Below are 24,212 nucleotides of genomic sequence, written 5' to 3'. Positions count from 1 at the left end.
TCTGTTTTTTGCTCCTAATAGTAATAATCTTAATAAACTGAAAACATTGAAAAAAAAAGGGAAAGTATATAATTAAATTAAAAAAAAAAAAACTATCGAGTTAGTCTCAAAGTAATATATCAATAAATGAAATTGAAGAAAAGGATGAGAAAGAAAATCAAAAAGAACTAAAAATTAGAGAGAAAAGTAAGTCTTCTTAATTCAAAAAAGTGTACTTCGATTTAAAAGTAAATGACTATCTAATTATGAAACAATTAGATTAAAAAGGGAATAAATTTTTATTAGATAAAAAAGCTTTACTAAAGAAATTACAATAAAAAAAATAAAATATATCTAAAAAATACTTACATAATACAAATGATGAATCTATTGCTTTAAAAAGTAGTGAACAATTAAATAAAGAATAAATAATAAATTCTTTTAAATAAAATTAATTTTTTCAAAGATAAAAATAGATTTCGAGTACTTATTTTAATACAGAACCTGCTTATTTAACTGAATAATAAAAAAAATCATCATCTTTAGTTAATAATATTCTAAAAAAAATTAATCTTTAAAATGTTTATTTAGATTATCTTAAAAATAAATAGAAAATTAATAACCATACTCCTAATCATAAAACTTATTCACTTTTAATTTAAAACAATAGTTCTTTATCTTCTAAAAGACTATATTTTGCAGGTAAAAAAGATACTTAAAAAAACTTTTTGAAAAATAGTTCTGATTTAAATAATAAAAATAATTCTTCTATAAATATTAAAAATAGTAATAGTTCATATTTAGAATAACAAAATAAAAATAATAGCCATTTTATTATTAAAATTTAAAAGTTTTTAAATAAAAATAATAATAAGTAATAATATAAATATTAATTATAATTAAATAAAAAATAAACTATTTAAATATTCTTATATAAAAAAACTATTTAAATATTCTTAAAAAAATAAGCCTTGTTATAATATTGAAGATTAAATTTACCATATTTATAATTGCAAACAGATAAATGATGGTAAATGTATGTGTTTTGCTAATAATTTAAATGAACTCCCTTTAAAAATATAAATAAGAGCAAATACTTAATAATTATTTATAAGAAAAAAGAAATAATTTTCAAGTTAAATTAAAATGGAAAATAATTTGATATATTATTTTTAAAACTTATATTTTTATATATTATATAAAATAAATGAAAAATATTTATTTGCTTTTATGATATAAATATAAAATATAAATTTATAAAATAGATAGTTACAATTTAAACTATTAAAAAAAAAATATAAAATAATTAATAATCAATATAAAAATAAATTTTAAAGAAAAAAATATTTTATAAAAAAAATTGAAAAAATAAATAAAATAAATATATATTAAAAATTATAAATATATGATATTTATTAATATTATTATTATTATTATTCATAATTTAATTATAAATAAATAAAAAAAAATTAATATAATATACGTGTATAAATAATTAATTTTACGTTCATATATAAATATAATACTATTATAAAAAAAATATAAAAATAATTTATAATATATAAATATAAAATAAAAAATAAAAAAGATATAAAAAACATAAATAAAAATAATATAATAAATATACTTTAAATATAAATAATTATATATATAATATTATTATATATATATATATATATATTATATTATATATATGCTTATATATAAAAATAAAATCATTGTTATTTTCTTTATTTTCTTTATTTTTAATCATTTCTTTATATATTTTCTAGTTATTCTTTTTCTTTTTAAGCATTTTAAAAATCCCCTTATTCTAAATATTAACGATCTAATCTTTTAAAAGAATTACTTTTTAGTTAATTTTTATTAAAAATAGGTTTAAAAGGCATAATATGTCTATAATCCCAATATCTATCCCCATCAAACTCAATATATCCCATATAAGTTCCATATATTTTAATTGAAACTCCATTTTAAGCGCACTTAATTTCTCCTTGGAAATAATCTGAAGGTTTTTTTTTTACTTAATCAATATCTATATTCGCAAAAATTCCATTTTGTGAATCTTAAAAACTCAAAGAACCTTTACTTTCGACTTTCATACTTCCAAAAAAAGATCCAGAATAGACTTCTTTAACATAATTATACTTAATAGTTTAACCATCATAAAACTTCACTTGCCTATTTCCTTTATTTTTTAATTACAAAGAATTAATACCAGCATTAGACTCATAATTATAGTTTCCGAACTACAAATAACTTCCATTTGGTCCATAAACTAAAAAATAAGACACAGGCGGATGATGGCTAATTTACTCAGCATACATTTTTGTCCCATCTAAATAATATCCAGAACAAGTTTCTCCCAAAATAGGATTTAAAGGTTTCAAAAAACCACAATTGATATAAAAATTCCCTAAAGTAGCACATATGACAAATTTAAATCGTTCTATATAATTATTTGTTTAGGCAGCCAAGTTCATATATAAAGGAAATAAACAAGTCGAATATAAAGCTTTTTCTAATGCACTTTTGGGAATCATGGCTCTTATAGGAAAACTAATTTAAGTTAAATTAAATGAACCAGAAAGAATTTATTTTCCTACTTATTTTATTATTTCTTTCCCTATATTTCTTAAACAGCATTTTATTTTTTAATCTTTACATTCTTTCCCACCGTCTTTATGAGAACATTCTGCTCGAGCGTCATCCTTTTGTTAAACAAATTTAAAATTTTAAATAATTTATTCTATTTCTGACTTCGATATGTTCTTTTTGTGGAAAAAAAACTCTTTTTTCACTAAAGTATACAATATTTCATCGTTTTCTTATAAATCATGTAAACAACTTTCCTCGATTTGTGAATTATTTAATAAATGCTATTCTTATTATTATTCTTATTCTTTTTATTATTCTTATTCTTATTAATTATTTTGTTCATTTTAATTATTACTTATTATATTTTCTTCTATTATATCAATATTTGTAGTTTACTTGTTTTATTTCAAACATTAATTTTTTATAGTCTCCAAACCATCAATTAATGAGGGAGTTAATAACGCTCTAGTTTCTTTTTTTTAAGAATTTCTTCAAAGTTATCAGCTATTTATATAATGCAATTTTTTTCTATATCCAAATCCAAATAATTATCTTAGTCGATATTTATATTAAATTTAAAAAATGGATTTTTATTTATTTGAAAACATCTTGTAGCTATTCTACCTGTTTATTTATAATTTTTTTTTATTTTTATTTTTTACAAATAAAAAAAAAATACATGGACCATCTAAATATCTTGGTATTTATTTATTGTTATCTATATTATCATGCTCGTTTATTACATTTATACAATCACTACTCTCATTTATAGGACGATTTTTTTAAAAAACGCCTTTAATATGTTTTTTTGTAACAAACTCATCTATATTATCTAAATAATTTTCATGTTCATTAAAGTATTTTGTAATCATTTACTTTTAATTTACTATTTTCTTTTTTTAAAAAAAATAATAATATATTAGGGCTGTTTTAATAAACTTTTATATTGTAGTTTTGATTATATTTTTGTTTTTTCGTTATTATTTTTATACTTTTGTATTATTTCTATTATTATATTGATAAAATAAGTAATAATTATAAGAATATTATTTGTTTTAATTTTTTTTTTATTTATCAATTCTTATAAATAATTAATTTAACATCTTTTATTTAAAATAATTGATTATTTTTAGCTTTTATTTTATATTCTGTACTTTATTATTTTTTATTTAAATATTAGATTCAATTTATATGTTTAGAATTATTTAAAAATAACTTGAAAAAATTAAAATCGGGGGATATTTTTATATTATTTAAATAACAATATTTAAAATAAAACCAAAGTAAAATATATACCTTAAATTCTTATAAATTAAATATTTGCAAGATCAAAGTTATTTATTTAGAATACATAAAATATTAAATTAAGTAATACATTATATTATGAAAAAATTCGAAGCGGTTCTTTTATTTATAAACGAATCCAAAAATAGATTAATTAATGATTTTATGATAATTAATATTATTTATTCATATTGTTTTTCTTTTTGTATTTATATTTTTTTTAACTCAATAAATAAATAAAAAATTCTAAAAAAATAGATAACCACATTATTTATGTAGATAAATATTATTTATAAATTAATATTATGAATAATTTATTAAAAAATATATACATTTTATATATTATACTTAAAAAATTTATTTTATTTTTGAAATTACATTTTAAAATATTTTTTTATTATTATTATTTAATAATAATAATAATTTAAAAAAATATATGATATATTAATAAATGAAGTTTTTTATTATTATTTATAATTAATAAATTAAATAACTCATATAATATAATTGTTATAAAAAATTTTTATTTAATATTCTTTTCAACTATCATTTAATATATTTTTTACTATATTTGAAAAATTATCCAATATTAATTATTACAGTCTTAAATATAAAAAAAATAGAGGAGGAAGTGATCTTAATTTAATGATTATTTACTTTATTTAATTATAAAAATAATATATATAATAAATAATATTATATTAATAAAAAATTCACTCCTATTTTTTTTTTTTATCCAAAACAATTTATCCAACACACAAAAACTAATTTTACGAATATTTTTTTTTAATATTTTAATATTAAAAATTATCTTCTATTTTTCTTTCTAATTAAACTATCTATTTTACACAGCACCTAACTCTATCTTCATTTAATTCTTCATGGATTTCCATATTACCCGAAAAATTCCATAAACACTCATTTTTTAAAATCTTCAAACTTAAAAAGCAAGCTGAAAATCCCACAACAGACCCTCTAAACTATTAAAAAGCAATTTCTAAAAGTGCCAATTCACAAAAATAAAAAGCCAGAAATTTTTCTTAATCTTAAAAATTAAAGAAGCAGCAAAAATATTCACAAAACCTGAAAATACTTGGAAAAGTAATTTCGAAATTTAAGCTTTAAATAATATCTCCTTCCATTTATAAAATTTATCCTTTGTAAAAAATCCCTTTTATACTATTACAAATATCCTAAAGAGAAGGCGGATATATTTCTTCGTATTTACAAGCAATAAATAAAGCCGAAATTCCCAAAAGCTATAGTTTTTGTCTTTATATTTATTTTCTTGATAAGTACTTATCTATTATATGTACTGTTAAATATAAGGTTTCTGGTAATAAATTAAATTTAAAATTAACCAATACAAGCCAGTCTATTAAAATAGTTCTCATACAATCCGTAATATCATATTAGAAAGAAAAATAGGAATTAAAAATGATAATTTCAGTTTCTTTTTTATATAAGTTTTGGATAATTTCTGATCTGTATTCTAAAACTTATTAAGGATTTTTATAATTTTCATATTTTTTTTATTTAAAAATATTAATTTTAGTTTCTTCTTTTTCATTTGTATCATTAAAATTCTCGACAATTTTTTTTTTTTTTTATTATTATTCCTATATTGTATCATCTGTTTTTTGGTTTTCTAACGATCTTTCTTAAAATTCCAATAATTCATTTATATTATATTTGTTCTAAAACATTTCGTTATTTAATGATGGTTTGCTTAAAATATTACCAAATAGTTATTTTTGTTTTTACTCAATTTTAAATAATTTAAATGTCGGCTTTATTTTAAGAAATAAATAAATAATTTTTTTTTTTTTTTTTTTTTTTTATATATATACCTAACTTAGTATTTTATTTTATTTAATTAAATATTGTGATTTTTCTTATGTTTAATAGTTTTCTATTTAATAGTTTTCAGTTTAATAGATTTATGTTTAAGGCGGATAAATATAATGATCCAAATTGTAAACGTGTTATTACATTTTTTCTCTATTATTTATATATTTTTTTTATTTTATTTTTTCTCTATTTTTTTTTTTTTCAATATTTTATTCCTTTTTTTAATTAAAAAATATATACTTTGAAAATTTAAATTATTTATTTTTTTAAATAATTAAAATAATTTTTATACTTTAATTGTATATTTTTTTTTCATTTTCAAATTACTTATTTAAATTTATTTTTTCTATTTTTTGTAATTTTTAATTTAATAATAAATTATTTTTAAGAGAAAAAGTTTAAATATACTATTATAAAAATTTATGTATATTTTTTAAATAATATAGTAAATGTAGAAAAGTCATAATTTATAAATTCAATATATTTATTTTTATAAAATATTTTGTTTTGATAACTTGTTAATTAAACATTTCTATAAAAAAAACATTATTTAATTAAAATTGATAATTAAAAATATTTAAAATATATTGTTATTGTATTTATTTATACTATAATATTGCCAAAATACGAATAAAAAATGCAAATAGACTATTTTAATAAAAAAATATATTGACTATTTATTAAATTTAATAATAAAATATATAATATTAAAAATTTGATAAAAATATAAATTATTTATATTAAAAACAATAAATCAAATATAAATATTTCTTTTCTAAAAAAAAAATTAAAATATAAATTAAAAATCTAATTAATTTATATATAAGAAATGAAAACAAAAAAATTCAAATATTATCTTCATAATAAAATAAGAGCAAATAATCTCAAAATAATTAATTTAAAGTTCAATTGAATAAAATAAATTAGAAAAAGCATTTGAAAATTCCATAAGATTATCAAATATAGAAACATCTTATAATTTATAAGAATTTTCGATCTTTTAAAATAGTATAAGAATTATCTAAACTATCAACTTTTTAAATATATTTATGATTTTGGATAAAAGAAGTAATTAAATCAAAAATAAATAGATTTTTTGAATTATAAGATAGATAAATATAAGCAAAGCATGCACTCACTTTATTTAGAATATTTATTTTATTATTTTTTTTAATCATATTATTTAATAGTTAGTTTAACATTTTTAATCAAGAAAAAAATATATTTTCAAATCAATATGATAACTTTTAAGAAATAGTTATTAAAATTATTAATAATAATTGAATTATTATACTTAAAGTTTGAATAATTTAAAATAATAAATACAAGATATAAAAGAAATTTTTTTAATATTAATTAATATATTATAATAAATTAAATAAAAAATAATATATTTTATTTATATATACTTAAAAAAATTACTTGTAATAATAAATAATTATCTTTTTATATAAAAGTTTGATAATGAAGTTAAAAATTTAAATTAATAATTTTAAAAGTTTCAAAATAACAATATTTAATAGCAGAAACTATTTGGTATAAATTCGAATTAAAGAAGATCATTTTAATGTTTTATAAGAGAATATAATAGATTTATTAAAATATTTTATGAATGATATATAATAACTTAATTTAGTAAATTATAGAAGTAAATAATCAATTGAATAATAAATAAATAAAATAAGACTAAAATTTTATTTAAAATTTATAAAATTAAAACATTTAATAAATATAACATTAATTATAATATAAGAAGATAAATTTTATTAATTTTTTTTTTTTTATAAAAACCAAAAAAAAAAAGGCAAAATAGATATAAAATCTGCAGGTATATACAAACAAAAAGATAAATTAAATAAGAAAATTTTTCATTAAATTAATAATTTAAAAAATAAAATAATAATTAATAATAAAAATATTAATTCATAAACTAATAGTATATAAAAATTTAATTAATTTATAACTTATTTTAATATATAGGTAATCTGTTATGGAAAATACAAAAAAATAATTAAAATCTTATTTTAATTCAAGCTTTTTATCATTTAGAATATTATATAAGCATAAAATATATAATAAAAAAGTTAAAAATTTCATAATTTTTCTAAAAATATTTATTATATATGTTATTTTATATTTTTTTTAATTCATAAATATAAGAATTATATATTTTTTTTTTTTATAAAAATAAAATAATAATTAGATTTATTTCTTTAAAAAAAATGGAAAAATATTAAAAAAAAAACGTTTTAGACTCATAATAATCAAAAAAAAATAATAATTATTTAATTAAATATTTTATATTTTTTGCATTATTAGTATCTTTTTTAATAACAATTAAAATCTAAATTCCAGATGAAATTTTATTGGAAATTAAGTATTCATAAAAATTTATTATTTTTGAAATTATAACGTTTGCTTTAATAATTGTAATTTTATGTGTTAATTATAAAATAAACTAACCTAAGAATTTAAATATAACTAGTAGAAAATATGATATGGATTCCTTTTAGGAACATACTGATTTATATACTAAATAATAAGTAAAAATGCTTTAAAACTCTTAAGAATATAAAGAATATTTGAAAAATAAGCAAAATAAACAAACAAATGATATGTAATTTGATAAAGATGACGAAATTGTTTTCTCAGATGAATAAGAAGAAGGATAATGATGAAAATTAAATTAGAGTTTATATATAATAATAGCTATATATAAAAAATTAATCAAAATTTATATAAATTTTAATATTATTATTATATATTTTTAATAAAAAAAAGTATTTATTAAGCTTAATTATTATAATAATAAAAACATAAAAAAAGTGAAAAAAGATTTAAAATTAAAAACAAATAAAAATAAATCTAAAAAAAAAAAAAAAAAGAAGAAAAATAAAATAAAATAAAAACTAAATAAATAATATTAAATTAAAAAAAAACAAATGAGTTTCTTTAATTAAGGAAAAAACGATCAAAGTGATTCCGAATCAGATCGCAGCTAAGAACAAGATGATAGAAGAGCAAAAAACGAAATGATGGACATATTAGACTCTTCAAGTGAAGAAGATGAAAAAAGGAAAGTCTTAAGTGAAAAAGACAAAAGATTTAACCAAATGAAGGAAATAATAAGCAACATTAAATAAAAATTAGAAAGACATGAATTTACTTAAGTTGAAGAAGAATTCAAAAAACTCAACAAAGAATTAGAGAAAGCCAAAAAAGTAATTGATGAAACAGGAATTCCATCATTTTATATCCGAGTATTATATCGTTTAGATGATAAACTTCGTAATTTCAGCAAAGAAGAAAAAGATAAATTATCTTAAGCAAATAGTAAAGCTTTTAATGCAATAAAACGTAATATAACAAAGATGAATAAAGATATAATTTAAATTTTAATCAAGTTTAAAGAGGTAATTTTTTTTTCTTCTATTAATTTAAATAATTTTTTGTTTGTTTGTAAAAAAAAAAAAAAAAAAAAAAAAAAAATCCTACTTAAACTACAGAAGACGAAAGTGGAAGTGAATAAACAGATAGTGATTTTAAATCAGATTCATCTGATGATTCTATTCACCCTCTAGAATCAGATGATCCTATGGTAAGAAGAAAATTTTGGCTTTTAAAACCAGGTAAAAAAAATGAAGTTGAGAAAGAAAAAAGCTTAGGTGAATCTTCAGATGAAGAGAAATAAGATGATAATAAGCATAAGAAATAAAAAGTTAATAAAGATAACATTGATTATAAAATTACTGAAGTTTCTAAAGAAAAAGAAATTGTTATTAATACTTCTTATGAAGGAACAATTAGTATATTAAAAGATTTTGTTAAAAATAGGTAATTTTTATTCTTTTTTTTATTTATATATAAAAAAAAAAGAACTTCCAAATAATTTGATTTAAAATATGCCTATTAAATATTAAACGAATATTTAAAATATTATGAAAAATAAGATAATACATAATTCATAATTGAAATTATTTAAATTTTAATTCCTATAAGAATCGATTATTCAAAACAAGTGCAAAGCATTTATATGACAAAGAATCTTTGGCAATAAACCTTTGATAATGTACAATTACTTTTAGAAAAGTTAAAAATTCCAGAAAATAGGGAAAATTAATATAATACATATTAATTATAAGAAGATAATAAATTTTACAATTAAAAAAATATAGTTCAATCTATTTCTACTTTCTATAACACTATTATATTTGAATTAAATAAATCTTTTTATTCTATTGAACATACATAAGAGGTATTAATTATATAATTATAAATATATTTTAAAAAATAAAATAAAAAAGGAATACTTTTAAAGAATTGGAGATATTTATGAAGTATTAAGATTAGGAAAATAAATTTAAGAATTCTATGATTAAATTGGCTTATAAGATATTGCTGCTAAAATTGCATTCTAAAGACTTGAAAATATGTATTTCATTCATGAAAATACATTAGATGCATAAAGAAAATATTACAAATAAAAAAATTTATCAATAAAAGATCATATTTTTGACGAAAATACGAGCCTAGAAAATATAATAAGTGAATTGTCTTCTCTCATAAACAGAACTCCAGATTAAGATATTGCAAGATCAACTCTTTATTAAGTTTATCATCATAGTATTCATAATAGAATTAATGCAGCGAGAGATCTTTTATTAATGTCAAGAATAACAGACACAATATAGAATATGGATTCAACAATATAAGTATTTTATATTTTTAATAATACATATATATATATTTTAAAAAAATAGACATTATATAATAGAGTCCTTGTATAATTAGGATTAGGGTAATTCAGATAAGGAAATTTATTTGAATCATTTTAATTTTTGAACGATTTATGTAGTTAAGGAAAAACCAAAGAATTAATAGGACAAAATCCACTAAGATACTTATCATAAAATGACAGAAAAAAGATATTTCCTCCCCATTAACATTTAAAAGTTGATATGATTGAAACTTTCTATTTAATTGTTTCTATGCTTATTGAAATTCCTAATATGATTTCTGATTCTTATAATAAACATATTTTTTCAAGAATGTTTAGAAAGCTATGTGAATAATATAACAGAAGTGTAATTATTTTTACTATATATTTTTTTTATACAATAATAAAAATAAAGCACTTTGTTGGAGTTCCGGAATCTAGTAAAGAATATATCTATGCTGCAAGTAAAGAATTACAAAAAGGAAATTGGAAAAATTGCTATAAATTAATTATTGAAGCACCTGTATGGAATGGAGCTTTGTATTGTGAAGAAGTAAATAAAATATATATATTTTTTGATAACGCAACATTAATAAAAAATAAAAAAAAAGACTAAAAAAATATTACTCCAAAGAGTTAAAGAATAATCCTATAAATGCCATTTATATACTTTTAAAAATTCTTTTGATAGTGTAAGTTTAAGTGAATTATCTTAAAAATTCGAATTAAGTGAAACTGAAATAAATGCAATTACATTTAAAGTAATAATCTAATTTAAATTTTCTTTTTTTTATAAATAAAATAAAAAAAGATGATTTCTTCTAATGAATTAAATGCACATATACATACTCTTAATAATTAACTTCATATAGTTTTTGAGCATGTAGATAGAACTTCTTTACAAAGTATAAGTTCTAAATTAATAGACTAAATCTAAAATACTTAAAATCAAAACTAAAAAATTTTGGTATTATATTTATATATTTTTATAATTTTTTATTTTTTAAAGGATAAAAAAGTTGGAAACTAATCATAAACTCAAGGAAATAAATAGGAAGATGAACTAAATGATTAAACTAATAAATAAGGATTCATGTAAATACATATTTAATTTTCTGTTATTTATAAAATAAAATAGAGCTAAATAAAAGAAAAAAGCAACATTTTAAGCTGCCCCTCCTGGTAAAAGAGGAACCAAAAAAAATACAAAAAGAGCTTATTGATAACGAAGATTATTTTTTTTTATTTTTTTTTTTAAATTTATATAGTTTTTTAATTATTGTATGTTTGAAACATTTTTTTTTTTTTTAATATATATTTATTATTTAAAATAAAAAAAAAATTAAAATATATTTTTTATTATTTTAAGATTAAATTAAATATATATTTAAAAACACTTCAAATTTTAAATAAAATTTTTTAAAATTAAATAAAATATTAATTAATTTATTTTTTAACAAAAATATTCCTTTATTTTTGTTAAAATAATTATTTCATAAAAATTATAGATATATATCATTTATCATTTTATAAATATACATTTATTTTTTATACTGATATAAAATTAAATTTTTAATTTAAAAATTTGTTTTTAAATTGTTTTATTACAAAAAAAATACAATATAAGAAAAAAATTTAAAATAATAGAATAGTAAAGTATAATAATATTTTAATGATTTGATTGCAAAAATTAATAGTTATTCATAATACTAAAAGAATTTATACCAAAGATTAAATAAAATATATAAAAAAATAATTAATTATTATCCATAAAAATAAATAATTTTTTTATGTAATATACAAATTAATAATTAAAAAAATAATCAAATAAATTATTTTATTATTATATAAAAAATAAAAAAAAAATTATAATAATTTAATAATAATTTTTAATTATTTATTTTATAAACAAATTAAATATAAATAAATTAATATATATTAAAAAAATCTAAAATGCAAATTTAAGAAATAAATAATTAATATTAATAAGAGTAGCCCTTTTAAAAATCAAATTAAATGGAAGATGAAAGTTTTATTAAACTCGTATAGATTCAAACCAATATGAAATTAAATTTATAAAAAAATAATAATACTAATAATAATACTAATAATGTTAAAAAAGGATTTAAACAGTATTAAAAGTTAATCCATATAAATAAAGATTCGAATGAAAATATCAAAAAATAAATAAAGCCTAATTAAGATATAAAAAATGAAAAGAAAATAAATACAATTAATTTATAACACAAAAATTAATAAAATACTTAAATTAAAAATAAAATTATTGATTTAAAAGAATAAAATTTACAAAGTTCAATTTAAAATGTCATAAGTAGAATAAAATAAGATAATATTAAAATAAAAAGTAGTCAGATTTAAAAAATTAATTAAAACTATTAAAGTAATATTAATTTTAATGATTTAAAAAGTAAATTTTAAAAAATTAAAAAAATATTTAAACCCTCTATAATAATCGAATGAGAAAATTAAGAGAAAAATTAAATAAATAATATATTAAATATAATATATATAAATTTTCGTTAGTAATAATAGATATAAATATTTTCTTATTTTTTTAAATTTTATATTCTTAAATATATTATAATTTTTTGAAATATTATTATAATAAATTTTATTATTATTATTATTAATATTAATATTATTATTATTAATATTATTATTTTTAATTAAAATTTTACATTATTTTAATTATTCATTTTTATATTAAAAGATATTATTAATTTTCAAAATATGATTTTAAATATATAATTAATAAAATTTAATAAATTAATAAAGTTTTTTAAATTTTTTTTAAAAATAACTTCTAAATTAAATATTGATGCATTTTTATTAATTAAAAATTTATTATATAAAATTAATATTATTTTTCATAAATAAAATTTCTAATTAAAAAAAAAATAATTCAACTAAAATATCTTTTTTTCTAAAAAGTTAAAAAAAATAAAGTAAAATAAATATTATTTTTATTAGAAATTAATATTTCATAGTTATTATATTTTCTTTTTTTAAAAAAAAAAAATCAAATATGTAGACATAAGACTAAGCTCTTGATCCATCTAAAGTTCATTATAAAACTTATAAAGATGAAAATTAACTATAAACAATGATGAAAATGATAGAAACAGAATTAAGCGAACCATATTCAATATATACATATCGTTATTTTGTAAATTAATGGTAAGATTTATCATTTTTGGCATATTACAATGACGAAATAATAGGCGTTATAATCGGAAACTTAAACAAACATCGTACAAGCTAAAGGATGAGGGCTTACGTTGGTATGGTAGTTGTAAAAAAAGAATACAGAAGATTAAAAATAGGAAAGAAATTAGCTGAAATGTTTATAGAAAAGAGTCGAAAAATGGGGGCTGAAGAAATTGTATTAGAAACAGAATATTGTAATAAAGCTGCTTTAAAGTTATATGAAAATTTAGGATTCGCAAGAGTAAAAAGATTAATGAATTATTATTTAAATGGAAATGACGCTTTTCGTTTAAAATTATGGTTTACTGATAAAGTTGGATTTTTAGAAATGTTAAAAGAATAATAATAACAATAAGAATAAAATAATAATGTGACTAATGATAATTGATTATTTATTTTATAAAAATATATAATATATATTTTTATATTTATAAAAAAAAAATACTTTTTTATGCAAATAAGCATAGTAGAGTCAGTTTAATTTTATTTGAATATGTTTTTTAAAACCTGCATTAATTAAATAAAAAGACAAATTTTAATTTTAATAAAAATAAAATAAGTAAGGAAATATTTTATGTTTAAATATAGTAAAATTTAGGGATATTTTTTTGTATAAAAACTAAAAATAATATCTTTATTAAATAAAAGCAGGCACATTTTGTTTTTAAAAAAATAAATATACTTTTATATAGATTTTTTTATTTTTTAACTAATTTCATTTATTATTTTCGTTAGAATTTACCTTTTAAAATCAACAAATTATAGTTTTTATAAAATAAATAAACTTATTAAATTCATATTTTTTTATAAAAAAAATATTTTTTTTTATCTCTAATTTAGTTGATTTTAATTAAAATAATTAATAAAATTATCTTAAAATATAGTTATATAAAAATTACAATTAATTTTAGATTATTAAAATCATAAATCTATTATTAAAATGATTTTTCGGTATGAATAAACTATTATAAAAATTAAAGAATGTCAACTTAAAAATTTTGATGTAAAATAATTTATATAAATTTTAAATTAACCAAAAAAGGCAATAAAAAAAAAATCAATACACTATTTGAAATTAATTATTTAATTCAAATTATATGAAAATTTTATATTTAAAAAATAATAAAAATAGACTATTATAATAAATTCTAAAAAAAAAAAAATAAAAAAACATAAAATCTTATTAAAATAATCCCACAATATTATTTTTTAGACAAACATATAATTTTTATTTTATAAAACAAAAAATATTATTCCATAACATCATATTAAACATACAGAATCATCTGGATACCATAAAATAATACATGGATATAATTTATTAGAACATATTCTTTAAAATTCCATATTAAAAGACGTAGATAAGTCATCATTTTTATAAAAAATCAATAAACTTTTAAATGGATCAAATCTACAAGTAACAACATCTCCTTTACTTAGTTTAAAAGAACTTCTAAATGGTTTTTTTTAATGCTAGAAAGCCCATCCATGTGTAGTAATTAAATAACAAAAATGATTATCATTTCTAGAATTAAGATCATCATTTTAAAAAGTGAACATGTTATCCAAAAACTCAAAATTTCTTTCTTTAATTTCATTTATATGACAAATTCCGATTCCAATCCAATGTGGAAACTATCGAACTATTTTTAAACTCCATTATTTTATGGAAGGAGTTAAACTTTCTAAATCAGGAACAATAATTTAAGTCCTATAATAAAGATTTTAATTTAAATATTTATCATTTATGATTTAATTCTTATCAATTCTAATATTCTAATGTTTAAATTTATTACTAAAAAGAAATTATTAATTTATATTCTAAAATGATTTTGTTAATAAAGAATCCATTTATTCACTCCCCTTATATTCTAAATTACTTTAATTATATATAGAGTTTTATAAACAGAGTGTATTTTCCAATACTGCGTCATTTGTGCATATTTTATTCTCTTTTTTTATTTCGAAAAATTAGTCTTTCTTTATATTTAGTATTTGACTGATTTCATGCTCTTTATTTTCTAAAACCTAACTTATTTTATTTATTGTATCTTTTAAAAATTGATTTAATCTTTAATGGTTTTCACTTTTAAATTTTTCGAATATTTTAATATTTCTATCCTTTTCTATATAAAATATACCCTCGTTTTCATCAAAATAGGTTTTATTCATAATATTTCTTATTTCGTTTTTTAACTAGTTTTATGTTTTGGAATTTAATAATATTTAAATATTTGTATTTGTCTATTTTCTTTATTGCTCTTGAGTTTTTTTAATTAATGTTTATTCGATCTCCTCATATAAATATGAAATATGTCCATTTATATCTTCTATTTTCTTTGTCAATAAAAATTTTGCTTCAGATAATAGATTTAAAGCTTCGGCTTTTGTTCGGGCTAATTTTTCTTTATAAAATTACGAGCTTTCTATTTATGTTTCAAAAGTTTATATTATGTCATTAATTAAAAGTGTAAAAGGAACTTTTTCATGATTTTCGTGATTATCACATTAATTACATAACAAAAAATCATTTTGTTCTAAACATTATTTATCTAAACAAATTTAGGAGATTTATATATTATGTTTGCATAATACATGAGGTGTTTTTTCGATTTTTTATATATGTTTTTCTTAATGGAAACCTATTTTATCCATTATAGCTTATTATTATATTTTTTATTTTTTACCCTTTTTTATTAAATAAAATTTATTTAATGAAATAATTATTTTTTTTCTTATATAAAATTAATAGTATTTATTTTATTTAATTAATATAAATTAATTATATATATTTATAAATACTTAATATTATTTTTCTATAATTATATAGATTAATATCTACATAATTTTTATTTTTCAAAAAATAAAAAAAAGTAGAAATTTATAAATACGAAATTATTTATTAGTAAAAAATAATAATAATTAAAATAATTTTTTTTTAATCAAATTAAAATAAAATAAAATTGTTTATATGTTATATATAAGTTTTACCTTTAAAAAAATAAACAACATATTAACTATATTAAGACTAATAATTATAAAAAAAAAACTAAAAAATATATATTATATTGTTTGTTTACTTCAATATATTATTAATTCTCTATGATTTATTTTTTAACTTCTTACAGGATGTAATTTAAGGGCATACTCAATCTAATAGCTAAATTTTTAATCTAATTAACTAATTTCAGGTAAAAGTAACATCTATATAATAATCAGGTTAATAGTTAGTAGTAATCATGTTATAATTAACATAGGCTGACTAAATTGCTTAAGCTGCTTAAAATTGGACAACTAATCTATATTTTTACGCATTTAAAATAATAGAAATAAATGAATAAATAACTAATGAAATTTTTTTTTTTTAATTTCATATGAAAAATCAAGTTAAAATATGGTTTATAAATTTAATGCATTTAATAATAATAGAATATATTAATTGATTAATGTAAAAATAGCTTGATTATATGTAAAAAATATATAAAGGATGTAAAAAAGTAAAATTAGTAATTATTAAAAAAAGATATTTGAAAATAAATTTAATTTAATTTTTTTTTATAATTAAATTTTTTACTAAATATTAAAATTTTTATATATTTTTACTTTATTTATTTTATATTAAATTCATAATTAAAAAAAAAATACTTTGTATAATATAAAGGCTATTTTATTTTTAGGGAAACATTTTGAATTTATAAATTAAAAATACTTATTTAAGTTAGAAATGTAAAGGTAGTTTTATAAAAATATATATAAATATATATATAATATCATAGTTTTTATTTATTTTCGTTAAAATTAATTTATTAACTTAAGTATTAATTATTTTGATCTATTTAATAATTATTATTAGGATTAATATTTTATTTATTTATTTAATTCTTTTCTTATTTATCATTCTATAAACTCTTGATTTCATTTTCAATATCTTAATTAAGAACATTTTATTAAAGAATTTTTTAATTTTAAATAACTTCATTTGAGCTTACTTTTGTTTTTGCATCTTCAGAATTAGCTAAATCATGGGCTTATTTATTTTTTTAAAATTTCTTTAATAAATAAAAAGCGAATTTATAAAAGATAATTCCAAAAGATTAAATAAAAGGAAAATAACCGAAAATAATCAAACATAAGAATTAATTTTAAGGATAATGATAAGGATAATTAAAACTTACTAAAATAAAATCGTTTATATCTTTTATTTATTATCGATTTATTCCATTTTCTAATGCTTTTTCTTTATTTCCAAAAAAATAGATATAGCAACTTCTAGGTTTTATAAGTTCTTAAAATTCCAAATTATTAGATTAACACATCCAACTAGCTATTTTTACTTTACTAAAAGTATATATATCTAAACAACTATCTTCATCTTAATCATCAATTTAATTTTCGTTATTATTTTATGTTTTGGCCTGAGTATTTGTTTTTTTTTTTTAGGTTTTGCTTTTTTTTTTCTTTTTTTTTGCCAATGATATATAATCTAATTTTTAATTATTAATTTAATTAATAAGTATTCTATTTAAATAGCTATTATCAAATTCTTATTCACATCCTTCATATTTATCGTTTTCGAAATAAAACTAATAAGGTTTAATATTTTAAATAATTTTATTTTATTCATTTTAATTAGACATACAACCATACCCTAGATATTTTATGTCTTCATATTCAATTTCTACGTAGTTTATAGAATATTATTCATTTCCTGATAAATTTTTTGATTATTTTCCTTAAATTTAGCAATTTTCAACTTTTTAAAAATCATCATACTACTGAACTTTATAGAATATCAAAAAATAAATACTAAAAAATATAACTGAGAATATAATAAGCTATACAATATTAATAATATAGAAAAAGGCATAAAATCTTTTAAGTTCTTTTTAAGAATACCAAAATAAAAAATAGTGTAAAAACATGTAGATAAATAATATGGGAAAACAGTAAAATAAATATATTGCTTCTTTACTAAATAACTATAAAGCAGATGTTATAATTATTATGAAAAATAAAAGACATAATTAGCATAAAATAAAATGTATATTCTTTTCTTTCAAATGAATTAATTTTTATAAAATCATTAATATTTTAAATAATATGATTAAATTTTTATGGATAATATAAATTTTATTTTTTTAATAATTAAATAATATTGATTATATATAATATATATAAAACTAGAATATATATATTAAAAAAAAAAAACTAAAATAAAGATAAATTTATTGACAAATACAATTAAAATAATTAAATAAATTAAAATTTATTCATTTAATTTATTAGAAGAAAAATAAAATTAAATATTTTTTAAATAAAAACAGTTTTTATAAATTTAGAGAAATAATAATATATAAAATATATGATTATTATAATATATTTTAAATATTAATTAATTATTTATATAATTTTTGAGATTTAGATAATTATTTATGTTTTTAATATTTAAATTTATATTTTTTTTTGTTAGAAAAAAATAATATTAATAAATACAATAAATAAAAAATACAATTATAATTTAACTCATAAATATATATTATTATTTTTCAACTATAAAAATGATATTTGTATTTTAAAATATACTTTAATATCTTTGTAAATAAATAATAATTAGATTTCAAATTCATAAATAATAAGAAATATGCTATAAAAATATAATATAAAAATTTCATATAAAAAAGTTTTATTATATATAAATATTTTAATTAGTAAAAGATAAAATTTTTTTGTTATATATTTATGATTTAAAGATTTTATACTTTCTTTAATCATTTATATTATATTAAAAATTTCTATAAATCGCATTAATTTAATATATTTACTATAAATTAAGATTAAATAAATTTAAACTATATAATCATTTTATTTCAAAATAAAGATTATTTTTATATTTTATTTTAAAAAATAATATATATAATTTCAATTTTATATTATATCAAATATATTATATCAAAAATAAATTAAACAAATATATATTAAAAATATTTTTTTATTAATTTCTTTTACAAATATTTTTAAATTTTTTTATTTAAATATAAAATAATTATTTAAATAATTAGTTTAAATTAAAAATAAATTAATAAAGTTTTTGCTAAAATTTTTATCTAAATGTTATAATAAAGAATAATTAGTTATCTTTAAAAAAATTATTAATTTTAAATTATTGTTTAAATTAATATTTGCTTATAAATATATTGAGTTTTTATTTACATTTTATATACTCTTAATTATTAAAAAATAATTAATTATTTTTTAAATAAAAATAATTATTATAATAAAAGTTTTATATTATTAAATATATAAAAAACTAAAATAATATTATGATTAAAAAATAAAATAAAAATTAATTTATATATTATAAAATTAAATTATAATAATTTTTTTTATTATATAAAATTTCTAAAAATATTAATTAAGTTATAATAATTCAATTATTTTATAACAAAAATACCAAATAATTTTTTTATTTATTTTAACAATTTTCTGAACATATAATATATTAAACTTATTTAAAAAATATATCAAATATTATTAGAATAAAAAATATTACATAAATATATAAAAAATTATATAAATTATTATTTATTTTAAATTATAGTAATAGAAAAATTCTTTAATAAAAGTAATATATTATTGTACAAAAATTAAGAAATAAAAATAGTGTATAAAAATATAAATTAAAAATTATTATATTAAATTAAAATAATATTTATAATAGTGTTTATTACTTGCTTTGGTTTTTCTTAATTTTGCATAAATATCAAAACATAAAAAAAACTATATTTTACTTCTAAAGGTTTATATTTATAATATTTTTTTATTTTTTTAGTATAATAATTTTAATATAATTTAAAAATTTGATATGAATTTCTATAAGTTAAATTAAACATATGTATTATTATGATTTAAAGTTTTTAATTTTAAGAAAATATTTATTTATATAAGAAGGAACAAAAAACTTATTTTTCTTTCAATATTTATTATGATTATACCCAAAAAAATAATAATACCATATAATCATAAATTAAAAATAATAATAAAAATATATTTTTATTTTTTAAAACAAATGAATAAAAAATTATTCATTTAATTATATAACTAAATTTACTTTTATTCAAAACATAATAAAAAATTAAATAAACACAAAATATTAACAGTACAAAATCAATTATTTATTTATTATATTTTGTTAATAAACTCTTTTAAAGTAGAATCTTAATGATCATCGCAATTATATTTTTAGAAAAACAAAGTATATTCTTCTTTAGAAAATTCAGAATTAATTTTATATAATTAGTCTACAATATTCTCAACATTCAATTATTAGTCTTCATTAATTTTAATAGCTAAATATTAATTAATAAATAAAAATATTTAATTATTTTTAATATCTTCATCATTTTTTTACAATTATTTTAATTTATGATGCTCAACCATCATATCTACAGAATTTCTATACTATTTATTTTCATTTATTTCGCCTTATCTATAAAATATATGAAAATAAATAAAATTTATTTCAGTTAAAATTATACCTGTAAAAAGTTTTTTAAACAATTTATTTATTAGTTTTTTAATTTTCCAAAATACATTTTGAGAATTCTGTAAAAGTAATAAAATTATTTTAATCTATATCGTACTTATTAAAAATATATTCGATTTCTAATCTAGTAATTGATTCATCAAATTATTAAATTAATTTAGAAAATTCATTTATATCAATAATTGCATCTTTTGAAGTGTCCATTTATTTGAAAACATATTCAATATCAATTTTATTTTTATATATAAATTATCTAAGCTCATTAATTATCATATTTGATTTGTTTTCCATCTCATTAAATTGAATAATTTCATTTTAAAATTCTAATTTAAATAAATCATGCTTATAAGCGTTAATCCATTCGAATCTTTAACTTTCTTAAATTTTTAAACAATTCAAAATAAAGTCTTAACATTTATCTGAACATTAAATACCCTAATCAAATACTACTTTGTTATTTTAAAAATCCTATATTAATAAATATTAAGATTTTCCAGTAAAAGGAGTTCTCCCATATATGATTTCATAAAAAATAAAACCTAAAGACCACAAATCGCATTTAGAAGTCTAATTAGCAAAAAATATAAAAAAAATTAAAATTTTTATAAATAAATACATAAAAATAAATGAAAAAATATATATATATATATATATATATATATATATATATATATTTATATATATATATTTTTAAGTATATACATATTTTTCTTTCATTAAAATTTAAGGCGACATATAAAGTGGTGTTCCTACTTATGAAATCATTAATTATCTTTAAAAATTATCGACAGTTTTAGAAAGTCCGAAATCAGCCAATTTATATATATCATTGCTAATCAAAATATTTTCAGGTTTTAAATCTCTATGTATTATACCGTTTATTTATAGTTCCATAAAACCTTTTAAGACTTATTAAATTATTTTTATAGCTTATTATTCTGGTAAAAGTTTTTTCTATTTTAATATTTTTCTCAAATCTCCTTCGCATAATTCTTATATTAAATAAAAATTATTTGGTGTTTCTAACACATCTGTTAATTATACTATATATTCGCTTTTTAATTTTCTTAATATTTTTATTTCCATTATGAGACCTTATAATAGATATTCACTCATGCATATCTCATTTTTATCTAAAACTTTTATAGCTACTTTTTACTGTGTATTTGTGTTCTTTCCTTTGTATACTTTTCCAAATGAACCTGAACCTATTTTATCATTAAGAAGAAATGAATAATCTCCTATCTATTTTTCCTTTACTTACTAATAAATATATTAAATAGAAATTTTTAATTTAATATTTTTATGTTTTTTAATATTTTATAAATACCATTTCTTTATTTTTTATTTTAATCTAAAATCAAATAATAAATAAAAATCTTTTATATATTTTATAATATTAAATCAATAAAAAAAAATTATAATAGTATATCAACAAAAATAATATTTTTACTATAATTCAATATTCACAAATAATTGTTTACAATTTATATAATTCTTATATTTTATTTTTATATTTAAAATTTTTTGAATTTTTAGTATTATTAAATGAGTAATATAAAAAAGTCGAAAAATTGTTTATAAAAGTTTTATAAATTATTATTATAAATATGAAAATAATTTTAAAAATTGTTTATTTATTAAATTCTTATGAGAAAATTATTAAAAATTTATAATATTTTTTTCTACTTTAGAAATTACATTATTAAATAAAATATAATTAATAATTATATTAATATTACTTTTTTTCACGTTTTTTATTTTTATGTAATTATTTCAAAAATCAATCAACAAAAATAAAAAAGACGATAAAATCAATTACAATATTTTTTAATTGAATTTTAAATAAATACAGAAAACAAAAAAAAGCATAAAAGTATATTATATATTTAATAACCTTTAATTTAAAATTAGTAAATATTAATTAAAATTATCATTTAAACAATATTTTAAAATATAATATAATTTTAACTAATAATAATATTTCTTATAAAATTTATCTTAATAATCGTCTATCCTACATCGAAAAAATATTTTTTTAAATCAATAAAAAAAGAATATATTATTAATCTATAAAATGCATGTTATAAATTTTGTAATAGTTTAAAATAGTATATCTATATAAGGATAAAAATTTATAAAAATTTAAAGCTTATGCTTAATTTTAAATACCTGTTAAATATATTACTTGTTCCTTTTAATTTTCTGTAATTTTTTTAATATACTAAATTTAAAAGGTCATTATCCATTTTTACTCATATTTTGTTAATTGACTTTTAGAAAAAAATTACAGAAAAAACTAAACAATAATATGAAAAATTAATTTATAATTATTAATGATACTTAAAAAACTATTAACTTTTATAATATCAGATTTTTATATTTTTCTATGAATTAAATTTTATATTTGAGTATAAATATTATTTATTTATTTGTTTTTCTTTGTTTTTTTAATTTTTAAAAATAAACTTATTCTTTTTTGAATTTCCCTAATTTTTTTATTAAATTTTATATTTTTCTTGTATTTTTTTTTATATAATTTATGTTTTTACTTTTCGATTAATTTTATTTATATTTTTTAATCATATTTATTTAATATTTATACTTTATTTACTTTTAAATTATTTCATATATTTTTTAATAAATATATTCATTGAAAATATAATAATGACTATACATTATTAGTATAAAATTATTTTATAAATTAATATTTAATATCTATAAAATAAAAATATATCAGTATATTTTATATATTAATATCATTTTTATATTTTAATAAAAACATTTATTCTAAACTTATAATCTTTTTTGATTTTATATCTATTTTTTCTTTATTTAGTCACATTTTTATTGTTTTTATTTTCAAGCCTAATTTTAATTATTTAATCTTTATATTATTTTTATTTTTATTTTTTCAATCTATTTATTTTGTACTTTAGTTAACCCTTACCTTATTTCTTGAAAAAATAAATATTTATAATTCCTTTCATAATAAATAATATAATTATGTGA

General features: G+C 15.1%; 6 protein-coding genes across 6 annotated transcripts, besides 37 other annotated features; 2 read left to right on the top strand and 4 right to left on the bottom strand. All coding sequences in view use genetic code 6, as the record gives it.

Annotated features, from left to right (window-relative positions):
- Positions 1-439: 439 nt before the first annotated feature.
- IMG5_154490 (oxysterol binding, putative) lies at positions 440-2,714 on the bottom strand (the record flags this gene model as incomplete). Its single annotated transcript, XM_004030691.1, has 5 exons — positions 1,829-2,714; positions 1,463-1,504; positions 1,253-1,260; positions 979-1,048; positions 440-519 (listed from the first exon to the last, which is right to left on the bottom strand). The coding sequence occupies exons 1-5, from the start codon at positions 2,520-2,522 to the stop codon at positions 440-442; spliced, it is 894 nt and encodes a 297-aa protein (XP_004030739.1). The 5' UTR covers positions 2,523-2,714.
- Positions 711-767: a microsatellite.
- Positions 886-944: a microsatellite.
- Positions 1,300-1,340: a microsatellite.
- Positions 1,509-1,603: a microsatellite.
- Positions 1,545-1,589: a microsatellite.
- Positions 1,612-1,685: a microsatellite.
- Positions 1,623-1,674: a microsatellite.
- Positions 1,701-1,725: a microsatellite.
- A 145-nt stretch (positions 2,715-2,859) lies between the features above and the next one.
- Positions 2,860-2,905: a microsatellite.
- Positions 2,860-2,937: a microsatellite.
- Positions 2,938-4,385: 1,448 nt separating this feature from the next.
- Positions 4,386-4,434: a microsatellite.
- Positions 4,435-4,529: 95 nt separating this feature from the next.
- Positions 4,530-4,572: a microsatellite.
- Positions 4,532-4,574: a microsatellite.
- Positions 4,575-5,855, bottom strand: IMG5_154480 (n-terminal domain protein; the record flags this gene model as incomplete). Its single annotated transcript, XM_004030690.1, has 2 exons — positions 4,575-5,651; positions 5,712-5,855. 2 exons carry the CDS (start codon positions 5,853-5,855, stop codon positions 4,575-4,577), a joined length of 1,221 nt encoding a protein of 406 aa, XP_004030738.1.
- Positions 5,757-5,811: a microsatellite.
- Positions 5,854-5,915: a microsatellite.
- Positions 5,916-8,550: 2,635 nt separating this feature from the next.
- Positions 8,551-8,630: a microsatellite.
- Positions 8,552-8,621: a microsatellite.
- Positions 8,553-8,635: a microsatellite.
- Positions 8,636-8,654: 19 nt separating this feature from the next.
- On the top strand, positions 8,655-11,652 carry IMG5_154470 (hypothetical protein; the record flags this gene model as incomplete). The annotated part of the gene is made up of 9 exons (XM_004030689.1): positions 8,655-9,069; positions 9,219-9,518; positions 9,888-9,967; positions 10,017-10,424; positions 10,473-10,982; positions 11,041-11,190; positions 11,241-11,396; positions 11,439-11,524; positions 11,568-11,652. 9 exons carry the CDS (start codon positions 8,655-8,657, stop codon positions 11,650-11,652), a joined length of 2,190 nt encoding a protein of 729 aa, XP_004030737.1.
- Positions 9,174-9,201: a microsatellite.
- Positions 11,653-11,939: 287 nt separating the features above from the next.
- Positions 11,940-11,982: a microsatellite.
- Positions 11,983-12,332: 350 nt separating this feature from the next.
- Positions 12,333-12,367: a microsatellite.
- Positions 12,368-12,511: 144 nt separating this feature from the next.
- Positions 12,512-12,541: a microsatellite.
- Positions 12,542-12,926: 385 nt separating this feature from the next.
- Positions 12,927-12,964: a microsatellite.
- Positions 12,936-12,964: a microsatellite.
- A 78-nt stretch (positions 12,965-13,042) lies between these two features.
- Positions 13,043-13,117: a microsatellite.
- Positions 13,045-13,111: a microsatellite.
- Positions 13,062-13,111: a microsatellite.
- Positions 13,118-13,196: 79 nt separating the features above from the next.
- Positions 13,197-13,236: a microsatellite.
- Positions 13,237-13,475: 239 nt separating this feature from the next.
- Positions 13,476-14,045, top strand: IMG5_154460 (hypothetical protein; the record flags this gene model as incomplete). The annotated part of the gene is made up of 1 exon (XM_004030688.1): positions 13,476-14,045. The coding sequence occupies one exon, from the start codon at positions 13,476-13,478 to the stop codon at positions 14,043-14,045; it is 570 nt and encodes a 189-aa protein (XP_004030736.1).
- A 3,382-nt stretch (positions 14,046-17,427) lies between these two features.
- IMG5_154450 (hypothetical protein) lies at positions 17,428-18,741 on the bottom strand (the record flags this gene model as incomplete). Its single annotated transcript, XM_004030687.1, has 2 exons — positions 17,428-18,103; positions 18,242-18,741. 2 exons carry the CDS (start codon positions 18,739-18,741, stop codon positions 17,428-17,430), a joined length of 1,176 nt encoding a protein of 391 aa, XP_004030735.1.
- Positions 18,725-18,773: a microsatellite.
- A 529-nt stretch (positions 18,774-19,302) lies between these two features.
- Positions 19,303-19,336: a microsatellite.
- A 247-nt stretch (positions 19,337-19,583) lies between these two features.
- Positions 19,584-19,611: a microsatellite.
- Positions 19,584-19,637: a microsatellite.
- Positions 19,638-19,694: 57 nt separating this feature from the next.
- Positions 19,695-19,723: a microsatellite.
- A 448-nt stretch (positions 19,724-20,171) lies between these two features.
- Positions 20,172-20,233: a microsatellite.
- Positions 20,234-21,176: 943 nt separating this feature from the next.
- On the bottom strand, positions 21,177-22,463 carry IMG5_154440 (protein kinase domain protein; the record flags this gene model as incomplete). The annotated part of the gene is made up of 2 exons (XM_004030686.1): positions 21,177-21,767; positions 21,903-22,463. Coding segments are annotated over 2 exons (1,152 nt in total), but the record flags the coding sequence as incomplete, so codon positions are not given.
- Positions 21,835-21,888: a microsatellite.
- Positions 21,844-21,910: a microsatellite.
- A 762-nt stretch (positions 22,464-23,225) lies between the features above and the next one.
- Positions 23,226-23,278: a microsatellite.
- Positions 23,279-24,212: the final 934 nt, after the last annotated feature.

The sequence above is a fragment of the Ichthyophthirius multifiliis genome (genome assembly GCF_000220395.1).
Source record: "Ichthyophthirius multifiliis unplaced genomic scaffold scaff_1120509251177, whole genome shotgun sequence".
NCBI lineage: Eukaryota > Ciliophora > Oligohymenophorea > Hymenostomatida > Ichthyophthirius > Ichthyophthirius multifiliis.
This window is presented reverse-complemented; position numbering and strand designations above follow the sequence as displayed.